At 41.7% G+C, this 16963-nt stretch overlaps 1 protein-coding gene across 1 annotated transcript; it reads right to left on the bottom strand.

The window, feature by feature from the left end:
* Positions 1-4224: 4224 nt before the first annotated feature.
* On the bottom strand, positions 4225-16527 carry tars2 (threonyl-tRNA synthetase 2, mitochondrial). The gene is made up of 18 exons (XM_054622492.1): positions 16362-16527; positions 15411-15586; positions 15203-15317; positions 14452-14573; positions 14126-14234; positions 13021-13085; positions 12846-12924; positions 12010-12156; positions 11797-11895; positions 9095-9264; positions 8765-8927; positions 8034-8171; positions 7391-7468; positions 5895-5995; positions 5034-5135; positions 4857-4929; positions 4593-4707; positions 4225-4486 (listed from the first exon to the last, which is right to left on the bottom strand). The coding sequence occupies exons 1-18, from the start codon at positions 16443-16445 to the stop codon at positions 4344-4346; spliced, it is 2079 nt and encodes a 692-aa protein (XP_054478467.1). The 5' UTR covers positions 16446-16527; the 3' UTR covers positions 4225-4343.
* Positions 16528-16963: the final 436 nt, after the last annotated feature.

Genomic DNA, 16963 nt, shown 5'->3' with positions numbered 1-16963 from the left:
AGTGATTCAACAGGTTGGCTAGAACAATAAACCCGAGTGCCTCTATCGCACAGAGAGACTTTCTTTCTCTGGCCTCCGTCTGCTCCCTCTTCTCTCTAGGTATCCCGCTCTGATGAAAGCAGGATAGAAAATCAGGTCAGCAGAGTGTCGAGCATAGCAGACATACTTGGGAGCAGACTGAGGCCAGGCTGAGACTGTACACTACTGTGCTGTGAGCCATCTGTGTGTGTCACCAGCTCAGTGTGGGTGCGTGCGTGCAGGAGCATCTATTACCTTTAAATGTATCCAAAGCCAAGTGCAAGCACACGCCTAAATCTAAAGCGCAAACGGCACAGCGGGGGGATTAAAGTGGAGACCGGCTGACGGGTTGAGAGAGCAGCCAGATCAAATAAGGAGCAGCATACCCCAAAAACTCTTTTGTATAAACTGTGAGTTGAGACTTAGCTGAGCATGAGTTACTGGACCCAGAACAGTGAGGGGAAAGGAAAGAAGAGACCGAGAGGGAGTTGGCGAATGAGAGCTGAGTCTGCTCGGCCAGGCAGTGCGGGTGGGCTGAGGTTTTTGGGGTTTATGAAGAAAGCCTTCGAACAACTTCATTCCTCTATTTTACATTTAAAAAATGTTTTTTGCTTGATCATTGCTCTGAGCTGTAAACCAGCAAATAACTCCCCTCCCAGCTGCATTGACCTGTGGTTTTATGTATGTGCTGGTGCTGCACTGCTATCATATATTTGCATGAAAAACATTTACCCCCCGGTACACCTGTTGAACCGAGTAAACATTCCAAAAAAATCAAGTGATAGTCCCTCAGGTGCTAATTAACGAGCCTCTAGTCAAACATTTCCGATTTAAACACACACATAAGTCTGAATATTGAAGGTAAATGGGAGTGAAATATACGTCCCAATCAGTGTGTGTGTGTGTGTGTGTGTGTGTGTGTGTGTGTGTGTGTGTGTGTGTGTGTGTTGAGAAGAGGTCAGCTGAGGGTCTTGACCGCTGGGTCCCTGTCACCGTTTGGCTCGGAGCCCCACAGACCTCCTGTAATTGTTTTCAGTGGCTTCACTTTTAAGGCTGCCTTGGCAGAGATCACATTTCTCCCTCTCTCTGCTCACACACTCTTTCTTTCTTGTCCCTATTCTAAAACACACACACACACACACACACACACACACACACACACACACACACACACACACACACACACACACACACACACACACACACACACACACACACACACACACACACACACACACACACACACACACACACACACACACAAAGGGGTTATTTATAACGGGGTGGAAAGGGAAGGCAGCCCGGCCTCACAGGGCCTATTTTGGGAGGTTCAGCCTTCAATCAGTCAGGCTGACAGTTTCTCAGTGATACCAGGAGAACAATACAGAGCGGACTGTTTATCTTCCTCTGGCCAACCTGTCAGACTCTGCCTCCCTGCCTGGGTCACCGTCACCCTGCCTCCTTCCAGGAAAACTGGACTTCCAGGACAACAGTCATCTCAACATCTGTCACTTTACAACCGCTGTTAGGCTCCGGAAATGCTTTCACCACCCACTGTGTTGTAGCTCCTAGAAACTTGGCTTCAAATCTTAAGTACGTCTCTATAACATAGATATTCATGACTAAATAGGCAGAAACAAAACATTCAAAACATCTTAAGATATAATTTTATAAAGAGGTTGATCGACAGAAAAATAATCAGCAAATATTTTCATGATCAAATATTGTTTTAGTCAGTTTTTTTAAGCACAGATCCAAAACATTTGCTGGTTTCAACTTCATAAATGTGACGATTTGATGCTCTTCTTTGTCAAATATGAGAGTACACTGAATATTTGGGGGTTTTGGACTATTGTTTGGACAAAAATATTTGAAGATGCCAACTTTGGCTGTGGGGAAATTATACACACATTTTAAAGGTAAAACAATGAATCGAGAAAAGATAACTCTGTTATGAAAATAATCCTTAGTTGCAGCCCTGATTGACAGTGAACATACAACATACCAACTGCCATAAAACTCTGATTCTAATGTTGCCAAATCCTGACTGGTGCACACAAGTATGTGACTAACATACAGAGAAATAGAAAAACAGAGATTTTCTCATGTGAAATAACAAAACTGTTGTTGCTTCAGCAGAAAATAGTGTGCTCATGTAGACCTCCATCACTCATAGAAAGAAGCTGATAGAGAAAATATATTTTCAGGGCTCTCAACATTTAAGAGATGGACATTTCTTTATGGTTTTCCCATGAAGACTTTGCTCATAACTCCACTTCTGTAGATATCCATCTCTGCCTCCATGAATTAATAATCGTTATTTTCTCACACTATACTGTAGTGAAAAGCTTTTTTTTTCTTTACAGCCCCCACAGCAGCTTTCTTTTTCGGTAAACCCCTTTAGCTAAAAATAATTTCCTATGAACTCTGAGCGACTCCACCAATTGAATGAAGGATTGCTTTGTGTGTATGTGTGTGTGTGTGTGTGTGTGTGTGTGTGTGTGTGTGTGTGTGTGTGTGTGCATAAAGTACAGATAGTAGGGGTAGAGGGTGCAGCAGTGAGGAGGGCAGGGAGAGCCTGATATTGTTATCTATAAAGTCAAGATTTGAGTGTTTACTGGAGCTAATGGTCTGTGTCATCACTACGCAACTACTGTGCAATGCTGGCTGGTAGCTATGCCGTATTTTATCTTCTCATTTAACACAAAGCCAACAGCAGGGAGTACTATAAATACACATCTTGATATTATAGTATGATATCAGAAATAAATCTGTGAGAAAGAACTTAACAGTCAAAAAAAACATTTTCTTTCTTACCCACATGGTATCTCACCATATTTGGTTTGGCCTGCGCGTGTTTGTGTTCTGAATTTTTTGAGTGAAATATTTCAATGGATTACCATTATATTTGGTACAGACATTCATGTACCCTCAGGATGAATTGTAACAACTCTGACCGCCGTAGATTTTTCATCTGATGCCATCATGAGGTCTAAATTTCAATTTGTCTAATACTTTATGACCAAATACCTGCAAAACTAATGGTATTCCCATCAGACTCAGCTGTGTATTTAGTGCCAACAAATATATCAGCATGCTAACACGCTAAACTAAGAAGGCATCAGCATTTTAGCATGCTGCTTTTAGCATTTATCTCAAAGCTGTGCCTGCTAGCATTTAATTACCATGCTTCAACACTGTTAGCACCACGAACCAAACATTTATGTCACATTCATTAAATTAGGGCAGAAATTTCAAATGATTGTCTCAAAACCTCATAAAACCCCAAAACATCTGCATGGCTCAATAAGCTAAAAAAATTATTATTTTTTAAGGCTGAACTGACCCTTTAAGACCATACTGTTGCCTCTCAGGTCTTCTGATGGGCGCCTGTGATTCCCCCACTTTGCATAAGTAGCAGCTACAGCCTGTAAAGAAATAGAGGATTTAGTGACATTTCATAATACATACACAAGCTCCCCTCTTAAAGTACAAACAGATTATGACCATAACTTCTGTGGGTTTTAAAAGTCGACATTTCTGAGTTTTAGTCAAATCTGCACTTGTTTATGACCCTCTTTCAATCGGAGGTAACCTGTGTCTGACTCACAGCGGAGGCCTCTTCATGAACCTGCCTCACCGGCCCACTAAATGATCTCCGGAAGAACTTAACACACAATCCACTCCACCTGTTCAACAACCAGCTTTTGTTGAAGCGGCTGCTTTTGTTCAGTCATCTCAGTTTATTCTCTGCGAGCAGACGCCTTCCTTCTCACCCTGTGTCACTGTTGTGACTGATGTCTTTTCCATCCTGCTGCCCTCTCTCAATTAAAAAGTAAAAAGCTTCCAATCTTTTTGACCTTTCCCTTGACTTGGCTGTTTCTACTAAACACACATGAAAACACACAGTCCTGACACAGCTGCTCCCTCTCCTATTTTAGTCAAATCCCCCTCCGTATCCTCCCTTCCTTCCAGTCTTTTAAAGGTATGCCTGGTTTCTATTCTGATATCATGACAGACATACGTAAGCGGGAGGTCCGCATATTTAATGGGTTTTAGCCAACAAATTGCAGCTGTAGTGGTGTAATGCTGATATTAGACTGATAGAGATCTTATAATACCCTTAAAGCTCTTCTGTACTTTTTAGGACACACATTCAACAGTGGATGCCATTAATGGACGAATCAAGAGGCCAGGATTCTTTGATATACTTTTATTACAAATCTTAGCAGCCAACTCTTCGGACAAAGCCAAAGTACAACAGCTTGAACATGTAAAACAAACACTTATTACATCAGTGACTCATTATTTCAAGGACTTTTTCATCAGAACTCTTCTAGGTTGCTCCTGGTGTCTCGTAGCTGTGTGAGGGATGTCAGCACCTCCTCTGTCGACCTCCTCCCCAGCTGTTTACCCCCTCTGCACCTCACATTCACTGTTCCACTCTCACTCTCCTTGTCCCCCACCACTGGACAAGAAAAGAAAATGTTGCCATTATCAGTTATGTAACATCAGTAGCAATAAATAGGGAGATTCAGGCTTCAGTACATTAAGTAGCCACAGTTTGAATTTACCAAATATGTAGTTGTACTGGTCGAGCTGAGCAGAGCGAATCTTCTTATTTAAGGTTGCTCCCTGATCGTCATTCATATCAGCCATGAAGCCAGCTTCACGGAACTGCTGGACCACCTTAACAGAAGAGAGGCACTTCTTTTTAGATTGTATCTGTACTGTGCTTCAGTAAGAAGCAAATGAATATGACAGAAAGAACACATGTCAGAAATAAAGTTCACTTGGTCTGCTGATGTAGCAGCAGGAACACTTCATCATAGACTGACCTGTTTGCTGTATGACTCACTGTTGCCCCCCACAGGAATCACCATGACTTGCGCTGGGGACAACCACAGTGGCCTAGGTGAAGATAAAAGAGAGGTGATGCTTTTGTCTACAGCTATTGTATCGTAACAGCCTGACGAAATACATCTGACTCAACGTGATTATTTTATTCGACTCACCATCTCCCTCCAAAGTTTTCAGCCAGTATAGCAATCATTCTCTCCAGTGATCCCAGCACTGCTCTGTGGATCATCACTGGCCTGTGCGACTGTCCGTCCGGACTGAGAAAGGGGAAGACAAAAGAAGCGTTATCATTAGACTAAGAGTCAGGTCAATATATATATAATATATAGATACTTTATTTGTTTTGGTTTGCAGCACAATCACAGGGCTTTTCATCAAACAGTCACCATTGGACATACTCTTACACATACTTGGCACCAAGCAAACAACAAGGTGTAAAGAAAAACACATATAAAAAATAAATAAAAAAAAGATCATGTTACCGACTCCCATCAGAGATTTTGCCACAACGTTTATACTGTAGCAGCTCTTCTTTAATGTCTCTACGATTATTTGGCCAAGGTGAAAGATTGCAAATCATTTTGCAGGTTTTGGGGCTATATTGGTTTTATGTGTGATTTTTTGCATCAATTTGATAAAGCAACTTGTAAATTTGCTGGATTATTTTACTGTAGAAGTAACTATATCATGGCAAATATAGATTTAGCAATATTAAATTACACATAACTTGATAAACACTTAGTGAAGTAGACACGAGTGAAGTAGGGCAAACTATTAAGAGGCAAAAAGAGGTTTAAGGCAGAAACACAGAGCATTTGATGATCAAATTAGGTCCTATTAAGTTAGACTCATGTCACTTTAACTTGAGCACTTACTGGACATAATTTACAGCAAGCATGTGGGTTCATCAAAAAGAGAAGAATATGCTCCAAAAGTGCCAGTGAGTACATTTAAACCACTACAGATGTAGGAATGTCTAAGAGATTGCGAGCCAATTGCAGAAATGTATGACTCACCCGACATACTGAAGGTCAAATCTGATTGGCAGCTGGAAGTCCAACTGGATCGTGGCACACTGGTGTTGTCTGCCAATAGCGTCTTTGATCAGGATGTCGATCTATAAAGTAACATGAAGAAGTGCTTTGGCATCAGGCTTCACTTCTCTATTCTGACACTGCGGGGGACAAACTGAATTTTTGTGGACAGAAATGGTCACAAATGTGTTTCCAAGAGAAGCTGATCTAGCTAATTGTGACCTACAAACCCTAGCTAGATGGCTATGAGGAATGTTTGTTTGTTTCATGGAGCGTGTCAGTGTTTATCTAACCCCCACCCTGACTTGACCTACCTCCACTCTCTGTGCCTCCACATGAGTTCCATCTTGCAACGTCTGCCTGAAGCTGACTTCCTCTTGATGCTTACTGACTTCTTGCACGAGTTAAATGAAAATGAAATTGCCTCGAAGAAAACTAAGGTCATTCAAAAGTTAAGCCACTTTCAATTTTCATTAAACACAAGTAGCTGCACATTTTCTATGAACAACAGTCACATATTTCTGTTGTTTTTTGTTTTTCCTGTGGTCGAGGACAGTGTGAACTTTAACATCTAATTCTCAAAAATGTCTCTGCAGAGCCAGAAGGACAACAAAGGTGTCTGTGTTGCTCTCTGATCTGTGAAGAAACACCAATAAACTGATTCTAGAAGAATCCCAAGAAGCTTGGGAAATACTAATATGTGTTTTCTTTCCGAGAGTTAAATGAAAAGATTGATACCACACCAATATTGTCGATTAAACATGAAGCTAGAGCCAGCAGTCAGTTATCTTAGTGTAAAACCCAACATGTTTTAGCTGTAGTTAGTTAACATTATTAATCTTCTGAGGGAAATTAAAAAGTCATAGCAGCCAGACACATTCAAATACAAGACAATGAAACAAACACAGATTCAAATATACGGTTTCCAAATTGTTCAAGTGTTATTCAATGTTAGATACTATGGGTGGGTGAGTGCGTAAATCCAATCTGAAATTCTGAAGTGAGAGAATTTTTTTCCAATCGTTATGTTTAGTACAAACTCATGAGCTTGTTGCCAGTGAGGATGACAAAGATTAGGGTGAGACATGAAATTGTAACAATATGCCAATAAAAATAAGTTAGAAAATGTTGGATATAGCTAGTAAGAAGTTAAAATGTGTGACCTACGGTAGTTATCTTAACCTAAGGTTTTATTAAATATTATGGCAAATAAGTAACTTTCACCCATTTACTGGGCTTGACACTCTGCTGCTCCATCTCCTCAGACGGAGCGACCAGAGATCGCTCTGCCGCTCCCAGAGTGCTCTAAGTAATCGAATGGTACATTTTAACAGCTCTCCAAATTTACAAACAGTTCAGTTTGTGGCGGAGTGGGACCCGGCGCTCAGAGTATTTATGAACGCACTTTATGATGAACAATATTTATATTTACGTGTGGAAATCAGTTTCCTTTACAGCATGTTGCCCTTCCCACTGACCTTTGGTCCGTAGAAGGCTCCGTCTCCTGGATTCAACTCCCAACGTTCACCAAAGTGCTGCAGACTCCTCTCCAACTGCTGCACACGCACACACACACACAACAGTAAGTAAGCTTGGTAGATAATGTAACTATATTAATGCACATTATGACAGCCATGTTGGTCTTTCCATGTTGGTCTTTCCGTGTGTGTTGTGTAGATGTGTGTGACAGCCATGTGTGTGTGTGTGTGTGTGCGTGTGTGTGTGTGTGTGTGTGTGTGTGTGTGTGATGTGTGTGTGTGTGTGTGTGTGTGTGTGTGTGTGTGTGTGTGTGTGTGTATGAGCTGTGTGAGCTTGGAACCGTAATGTTCAATTACACTCAATTGAATCAGCTTAAACTGCCGCCGTGCCGATTTAAAAAAGTTGTCCATGGGGATTTAGAGATAAACATTGAGCCAGCAGCCCGGCGCGGAGCAGATCTCTACTGAAGAGTACCACTCGTATAACTGAGTGTGGATATCATTACAGCATGTCATTTAGTCTAAGCATGTTCTCTATAGCTGTGATTAACTGGGTCCAGATAACAGCTGGGACGGCCTAAGACTACATATGATTTTGGCAAAGCACACTTAAGTCAGTGTGAATGTGTGTGAATGGGTTTACCTGCTCTGCATTATCCCACTGTTCAGGCTCCCCGAGACACGGTGTAGGACGTGTTGACAGGAGGCAGTGGAAGGAAAACCCAAACACTTGATACACACTCCTCACAAAGTCCAAACATGCCACGATCTCTTCTTCCAGCTGGAGAGACGGAATGAAAAAAAGTTGAGGACAAGGGCAACAAGAGGACATAATAATAATAATAATAATAATAATAATAATAATAATAATAATAATAATAATAATAATAATAATAATAATGGGAGTTTAAAATTCCAACCAGGGTAAATAAAGAAGAAGATATCTGACAACGTATTTACTGTAAAGCCTCCATAGATTGAATCAGTACTTTAAAGCTAACGGACTGATGGCTATCCTGTGACCATGATCTCTGTGAATTAACAGGATGCCAACAGAAAGTCTGCAGAAGCACAATGAGTATCATGGGAACGTTCCAGAGCGCTCTGTAGGGGATCAGGATTACAGAGTGTAGACCCACAGTGATGCACATACGGAGGTGTAATGTTTGAACAGGACAAAGACCTTCATTCATCCAGAAGGTGGCCTCCTGGAATGTCTCTGGAGTTATTTGTACAGCCCATCTAATCACTGTAATACGGTCCCACATGTGTCCCACTTAGTTTCTACCCCACATACAGCACCTTCACTATCAAGCAGCGGTCTTGAAAAGGAAAATCTGCATGAAAACATGGAAGTTCATATGTGTTCTGTACCTGCTCAGGTGTGCAAAAGATGTGAGCATCGTCCTGGCAGAACCTTCGAACACGAGTGAGACCTCCCAGCGCTCCGGAGAGCTCATTGCGATGCAGCGCCCCGAAGTCGGCCCATCGCAGAGGAAGCTCTCTCCACGAGCGGACACGCTGCTCAAACATAAGACTAAAGACGAGAGAGAGAGAGGCTTAGTCTGCATGCACAGCAAAAAAATTATTGCGTTTTAGACCTTGGATCATTGAGTTTGCTGACAAAGACACAAGTACAAGGTTGTGTTTGTGTGTGTGTGTGTGTGTGTGTGTGTGTGTGTGTGTGTGTGTGTGTGTGTTCACCAGTGTGCCGGACAGTTCATGGGTTTGAGAGCATAGGTCTGAGAGCCCTCTGACGTCACAGTGAACATGTTCTCGCTGTAGTGTTCCCAGTGACCCGAGCGCTCCCATAATGCCGTGCTGTACAAAGTCGGGGTCACAACCTCATTGAATCCTCGCCTTCGGTATTCACTCTGCAACACGTCAGGAAGGAAGGATGTGTGTGACAATGAGTGCAGGGCGGGGGCAGACGGTTACAACAGGGCAATAATTGAAGGCCAATAAGAGCAATATCCTGACGGTTGATATGAACATGTGTGCCCCCGGGATACAATCAACACGGCATCATTTACTGTTATGTTATTGTTATGTTATGCATTTACATGTTTGTGTGTGTGAGTTTTCTGGATGTTGGACAATAAATGTTAAAGCCGATGAAGGAAACATTTTGAAATAAAGCAGGATTTTCTGATTACTTTAACCAAACTAAGGTCATAGTTGGGGTTTGCATAATCAAATTAAGACGTGTGGGGTGTTTTAGTTGCACAAGCAACTTCATAAAGTTCAACTTCATTTTAAGTGGCTGCAGATTCAACGTGTTAGAGGGAAAATACAGACAACTGGGTTACACAGAATACCATAGCCATTCTGTTGTAACTTTATAATACTGAAAATTTGCTTACATCCTTTCGCGCCAAAGCTAAGTAATGGCAGACCCGAGTAAAAACTTAAGCAAGGAGCCAGATTAAATGACACACGTTGATCCATTTACACTGACAGCATATGCAGGTTGATCCAGCATCCTTGCTAAATTTACAGAACACCACAAAGCGTTTACCATATCAGCCCCAAGACAGAAAGACAAGGTGTTGAGTTCAAATGTTGTCTGACATTGTAATAAAACTTGGGAGTGTCTTCAGTAATTAATCAGGCTGTGAACTGTGATAACTGAAAACTTGAAGTTGCAAATCTGCTTTTTGAAGTAATTCTGCTCATATACAGTGGGTACGGAAAGTATTCAGACCCCTTTAAATTTTTCACTCTGTTTCATTGCAGCCATTTGCTAAAATCGAAAAAGTTTTTTTCGCATTAATGTACACTCAGCAACCCATCTTGACAGAAAAAAACAGAAATGTAGAAATATTTGCAAATTTATTAAAAAAGAAAAACTGAAATATCACATGGTCATAAGTATTCAGACCCTTTGCTGTGACACTCATATTTAACTCACATGCTGTCCATTTCTTCTGATCCTCCTTGAGATGGTTCTACTCCTTCATTGGAGTCCAGCTGTGTTTAATTAAACTGATTGGACTTGATTAGGAAAGGCACACACCTGTCTATATAAGACCTTACAGCTCACAGTGCATGTCAGAACAAATGAGAATCATGAGGTCGAAGGAACTGCCCAAGGAGCTCAGAGACAGAATTGTGGCAAGGCACAGATCTGGCCAAGGTTACAAAATAATTTCTGCAGCACTCAAGGTTCCTAAGAGCACAGTGGCCTCCATAATCCTTAAATGGAAGAAGTATGGGATGACCAGAACTCTTCCTAGACCTGGCCGTCCAGCCAAACTGAGCAATCGTGGGAGAAGAGCCTTGGTGAGAGAGGTAAAGAAGAACCCAAAGATCACTGTGGCTGAGCTCCAGAGATGCAGTAGGGAGATGGGAGAAAGTTCCACAAAGTCAACTATCACTGCAGCCCTCCACCAGTCGGGGCTTTATGGCAGAGTGGCCCGACGGAAGCCTCTCCTCAGTGCAAGACATATGAAAGCCTGCATAGAGTTTGCCAAAAAACACATGGAGGACTCCCAAACTATGAGAAATAAGATTCTCTGGTCTGATGAGACCAAGATTGAACTTTTTGGCGTTAATTCTAAGCGGTATGTGTGGAGAAAACCAGGCACTGCTCATCACCTGCCCAATACAATCCCAACAGTGAAACATGGTGGTGGCAGCATCATGCTATGGGGGTGTTTTTCAGCTGCAGGGACAGGACGACTGGTTGCAATTGAAGGAAAGATGAATGCGGCCAAGTACAGAGATATCCTGGAAGAAAACCTCCTCCAGAGTGCTCAGGACCTCAGACTGGGCCGAAGGTTCACCTTCCAACAAGACAATGACCCGAAGCACACAGCTAAAATAACAAAGGAGTGGCTTCGGAACAAGTCTGTGACCATTCTTGACTGGCCCAGCCAGAGCCCTGACCTAAACCCAATTGAGCATCTCTGGAGAGACCTGAAAATGGCTGTCCACCAACGTTCACCATCCAACCTGACAGAACTGGAGAGGATCTGCAAGGAAGAATGGCAGAGGATCCCCAAATCCAGGTGTGAGAAACTTGTTGCATCATTCCCAAGAAGACTCATGGCTGTACTAGCTCAAAAGGGTGCTTCTACTCAATACTGAGCAAAGGGTCTGAATACTTATGACCATGTGATATTTCAGTTTTTCTTTTTTTAATAAATTTGCAAAAATTTCTACATTTCTGTTTTTTTCTGTCAAGATGGGTTGCTGAGTGTACATTAATGCGAAAAAAAATGAACTTTTTCGATTTTAGCAAATGGCTGCAATGAAACAAAGAGTGAAAAATTTAAAGGGGTCTGAATACTTTCCGTACCCACTGTAGTTCTCTTATTAAATGCCCTAATATAGAATAAAGTCTAATTCAGATTATGTACTTTGATTACACAGAGTCAGTGACTGTGAAGAGACTGGTTGTTCACCTTAATGAAGTCGGTGAGGGTGTTGTAGATGTATGCTCCTTTTGGCAAGAAGAAGCAGCTGCCTGGACTCACGTCATTAAAGAAGAACAGCTCCTGGTCCTATGGAAAAACATGAACACATGGCATTTATGATCAGGAAACAACTCTATAACCATTTGCTTTTTTTTGTTGATCTCACTTAATGCACGACTCATAATCTAGATTTTGTCTTACTGTCCCAATGCGTCTGTGGTCCCTCCTCCTCGCCTCCTCCTGCTCCCTCTCCCACTCCTCTTTGTCCTTCTCTCCTGGAAAGGCCACAGCTAAAAGACGCATCAAACCTGAGGACTCTGTCTGATTGACAAGGGTCACGGGCGACAGCTGGGATGTTAACAGATGTGCAGTGAGGAGATGTTGGGGAGAAGCGGAAGAGAGATAAATATCAGTGAACAAAGAGATGGCAAAAGAGAAAGGGAGAGCGAGGGTCAGCCGGGAGAGGAAGGGTGAACCAATAAGTCTGATGGATGGCAGTGTGTTTCTAAAGGCCGCCAACAGGAAACTACGCCTTTGACAAACACAACATCCTGCTGCTGATATTTCCAGGCTGGCTGCCATGGAATCCCAGTCTGCCCAGTGGCAGCCCACTATGGAAACTTCCACCTCTTCCTCGATCAATAAATACAAGGAAAATTCCATTGACCCAGCATGTGTCCCTCAGAACGGACAGTGGTAAATAGGTCAAATTAAAACATATGTTTACAGATAAAATTATGTAATTTAAGCCAACATCTTAAATGATCCTGTGGGAAAACAATTCTTAATGGTATTGTTTGAATGTATTATAAAAGGAGAAAAATAGAGGTAGAGCTATGCTAGATGAAACCTTGTTAAGCTTTCAAGGGACTGGCATTTAATTCCTAAAATGAAATTGGATAAAATGACTCATGTCCAAGGTGAATTTAAAAGCAGTTGTGCAATATAAATTTAAGGAAACAAAAGAAGGGAACTGAAAGAGTAAGGTTACATAACATCACAAAGAGGCAAGCAGAGGACCGGACAGTTACACAAACCTGGAGAGTCTTGAAGACCTTGAGGAAGCCAGTGTGTGGGAGGAGGGGGCCGTCGCAGACCGCTATGCTGTCTCCACACCTGAGTCACACAGAAAGGAGGAAAAAGGTTACGGTTTTGGTGAAATTATATATGACACTGCAGGTAAGTCCAAATCAGGCGTGTGTGTATTAATACCTGTACACTGTGACGGTTGGGCCGTTCATCTGCTCCTCCAAGAGCTGTAGTCTCAGCTTATTGTTCTATAAGAAGTACAAAACACACATATGACATATCACAATCAGAGTTTAATATGGAAAGCAGGACAAAAGTGAACATCCGGACATTAGAAAATATGATGAGCACACCATTAACAGGAGCCAGTCCTACACAGCGAGTAATATTGCCACTATACTCACATTTGATTAAAGGCAACATATATAAACACATAGTTACACAACATTCAACAGGTACAGAGCCATTTAGCATGGATGAATGATGACCTGAAACTACATATGGCACCAGAGCACACTGACAAAGATCTTTCATTACGATGCTATATTATTCTGTTAATTCTTCGTCTCATTAAGAGTTACAAAGGGTACTGTGCCTGGGTAAAATAAATTCAGCAACCCTACATGAAGACAAGTAATAAGGAATTGAAGGAAAGCACAGTTGAAATGAATAACATTTATAACAACAGCAGTACATTTAGTTTAGCTAGTTCCAGGGCCCTGTTCTAGGCCTTACCCCGACGTCACCACAGCATTAACACAACACTGAAGTGACTCTCTGTACACCGTAAATGTCAAAGGATCGAGCAGCAACGGGGCAGCCTATTCTCTGTGGTTTTCTTGTGATGTGTGTGAGTATTCCTGACCTATTTTTCCCGTTAACATTGACGCATATTATTTATCCATAATTTCACTCTGAACTTCATGGCGAGGTCGTCTATTTTCATATTTTAACCTATATTACGTAGCTATAGGCTGACATTACTGTTTACAAAAGCACTTTGTCTGTCTGATTAAGTTTGAGATTTTGATAAAAACTTTGAAGAACACTTTATATGTATACCACTTTTTTAAAAGGTTTAACACATTGAATAATATAGAATCAGTAAATAAACAGAAACAAATGAGGAAAAATGCCATTAGAAACAATAAATCAAAGGTCAAATGATGTTGTTAAAAAATCTGTTGCTTCAGACGTGCAAGTGAAAGACGCGTCTGATGCGGTCAAGACACAGGGTTAGTTACAATAACAAAACGGTGCATTGTTATCTGACATTGGTATATCTGACCTTGAAGAGCTCTCGAACCTCTTCAGTATTCAGCTCCAGTCTGGACAGAGGAAGCTTGAGGGCTGCAGCCTGTTTACATCTCTCCTCCACATCACTCAGAGACAAGGCACTGTGTGTGGAGAGGAAAGAAAAGGGGTCATTATAGCCCCACTGAATAATGGAGAGTTAGAAATCTTAAAAGTACTGCTGATTAAACACAAATAAAAAATGATATTGTTAAAACGGGTGGTAAATTGTAAAGGAGCAACCTACGGCAGGGAAGGGAAGACGAACATTAATATAGAAATACTAAATACATACTAATGCTAAATGTATGAATATCTCACCTGTTGTGTAGTAGATGGTCACAGAAAAGCCCGAGCTCTGAAGCTCCTTCTCTGCAAACCTCGGCACCATATGCCTCCTCCAACACTCCACCCAGGACGCAGGCTCCTGTCCTCCATGCTGCCTGAGACAGGGAAGGTGGTGCAGAGAAGAGATTTTTTTTTTACTTATTTGACACAGACAGAACACAGCTTCTTAGCTGAACCAGAGTTAGCAAAAAACTAATTTAAAACTGTAGTTCCTGGGCAGGAGACAGAATAACAGCACTATTTAGAAAATTAGCACTCTAGTATAAAAACAGAATACAAGACAGTACATCATCACTATACAAGAACAACATCAGCAGCAACACAAAGATCTCACAACACTAAGATACATCAAGTGTTTGCGTATAAGTGTCCATGATTAGGTTGATTTTAGCCATGATTTCATCTTAAATTTAAAATGATCCTTGGCCTGGGAAACACGGAACCATCCTTGAATTTGTTATTTAAACAATATTTAAAAACACGGATTAAAAATATCTGGGTGTCACATCTGTCCATTTTATATTACTTTCACTTTCTGTTGTTGATTTATTTATAATCTCTTGGTGAAAGGTTTTGTCTTCAAAATATGTTTTTTTGAAGTCAAGAAGACACATACTTTTTGGGGATATTAAGATCCATTTCTATATGACATAGAAAGCATGCGCAATCAATGTTCATTACAAATTGAAAGAACACAAAAGCATTGTATAAGAGATGGGATTACCTGTCTTCCTTCATCTGTGTCAAACCCCAGAAGTTGTAGTTCGCAGTCTGCCTCTAGAGGCCGTCCAAGCTCCCACAACTCCCCATTCACCTTACCGACCAGCGCTCCTTTCACACTGCAAGCAGATATACAACCCTAATAACCCTGATTCATCACTTCAGTAAAAACAAACACAACAAGAGGACATATTTATGTAAAGTGTATTTACCGGACACTCTGAGCAACAAAGAGAGGTGTGGTGACACCGGCTGTTCCCTTAACAGTCCGGCCGTCAGCCAGTTGGATACTGAGCCGAGTTTCCGTATCTTCAGCTCTCCTCTTGTTAACATGTTTAACACTGAGGGACTCAAAGATTCGGAGTCGTTCGGATAAAGCTGGGCACACCTATAGAGGGCAGGAAAGATGCACATCAGAATTAAAAAGAATGAAAGGATAACAAGTGCAAGAGATCCAACAGCACCAAAACCCCTTCAGCGTCTAAAATAACCATGAAGTTAAATAAACACGTCTTTAAACAAGTTGCAATATAAACTGAACATTATGACCTTCATGAAGGTTGTGTGCACTGTTGGGCGGTTATAATAGACTGCAATAGTTTTAACTAGGTGTACCTAATAAATGGGTAATAGAGTGTGTATTGATACACCGATATCAATATTGGGGTGAAACAATTTGATTGTCTTCTCAGCATAATGGCTGCAGTAAAAAGAAGTGGATGACAGAAGTCATAAATAAATCAAAGGCCTTTAAAAAAGATTATTTCTGTAATTTTCTTTACAGTAACTTTACCACCAACAAAATATTATTACTACTTTACTGTCTTTATTTTTTATGGAACCACTTTGGAACCAAATGAGAGAGGGGGAGCAGGGAGAGGAAGGGGAGGGAATAGTGGGCTGCATGTGACCCACAAAAAAAACACTACTGTTTATAAACTACATCACAGGTATTTCCCAAACCAAGTCCCAACCCATGTCTTATTTATCTAAAAAACACAGAAAAACTAGAGATAAATAAGGTTTATAAAAGCACAAACAAGCTTCACCCATTTGTCAAGCCACAAGAGCCTCTGTGTCTCACCACTGGCAGAGCACAGGCTGTCCTGCTAGCTCACGTTAGCTCTAGTCCCTGTCATGCAGTAATAACAAGCCACGCGCACCTTGCTGTACCTCCTGTGCGTGCGAAGTGTCGCACGAGCCACCGACCGACAGATGACCAGCCGAAACAGCTGTGTCACCGCCATCCTAAACAAACACAGCTGCCTAAACACACGCGCTCATTTCCACATATCGCACATTACTGTCACCCTTCTCTGCGAGCGGCCATAACACCGGAAACGCAGGTTAGGACGGCAGCGGTGACGTAGCCTGCGTAAACACACATGACGCTATTATGAAGCAGCGTGCGCGCCCCCGGGCATCCACACCACAGAGCGCGCCAACACAAGGAGCCGCACATACGGGACATCTGCATCTGTTTGAGGGCTATTAGGTCGATGTTAACACCGAAAACCATAAACATTTAGATCAGGTACTTCTGACAGAATTCAATTATGCTGACATTTAAACGAAACACTGCCTAATCTCGGATTGGGCTCAATTTAAAGAATAACACAAGACCACCAACAACCACAGGACCTCAGCTAAACTGCGCCTGTAATTCAGTGACGCACTGGTCTGCAACCCAAAGTGTCATGAACAGCAGAGTCAATGTGCAGTGAGAGCAGTCCGCTTCACACTACAGCTGCATTTAAAGCCTGTT

Source organism: Anoplopoma fimbria, chromosome 20, assembly GCF_027596085.1.
Source record: "Anoplopoma fimbria isolate UVic2021 breed Golden Eagle Sablefish chromosome 20, Afim_UVic_2022, whole genome shotgun sequence".
NCBI lineage: Eukaryota > Metazoa > Chordata > Actinopteri > Perciformes > Anoplopomatidae > Anoplopoma > Anoplopoma fimbria.
This window is presented reverse-complemented; position numbering and strand designations above follow the sequence as displayed.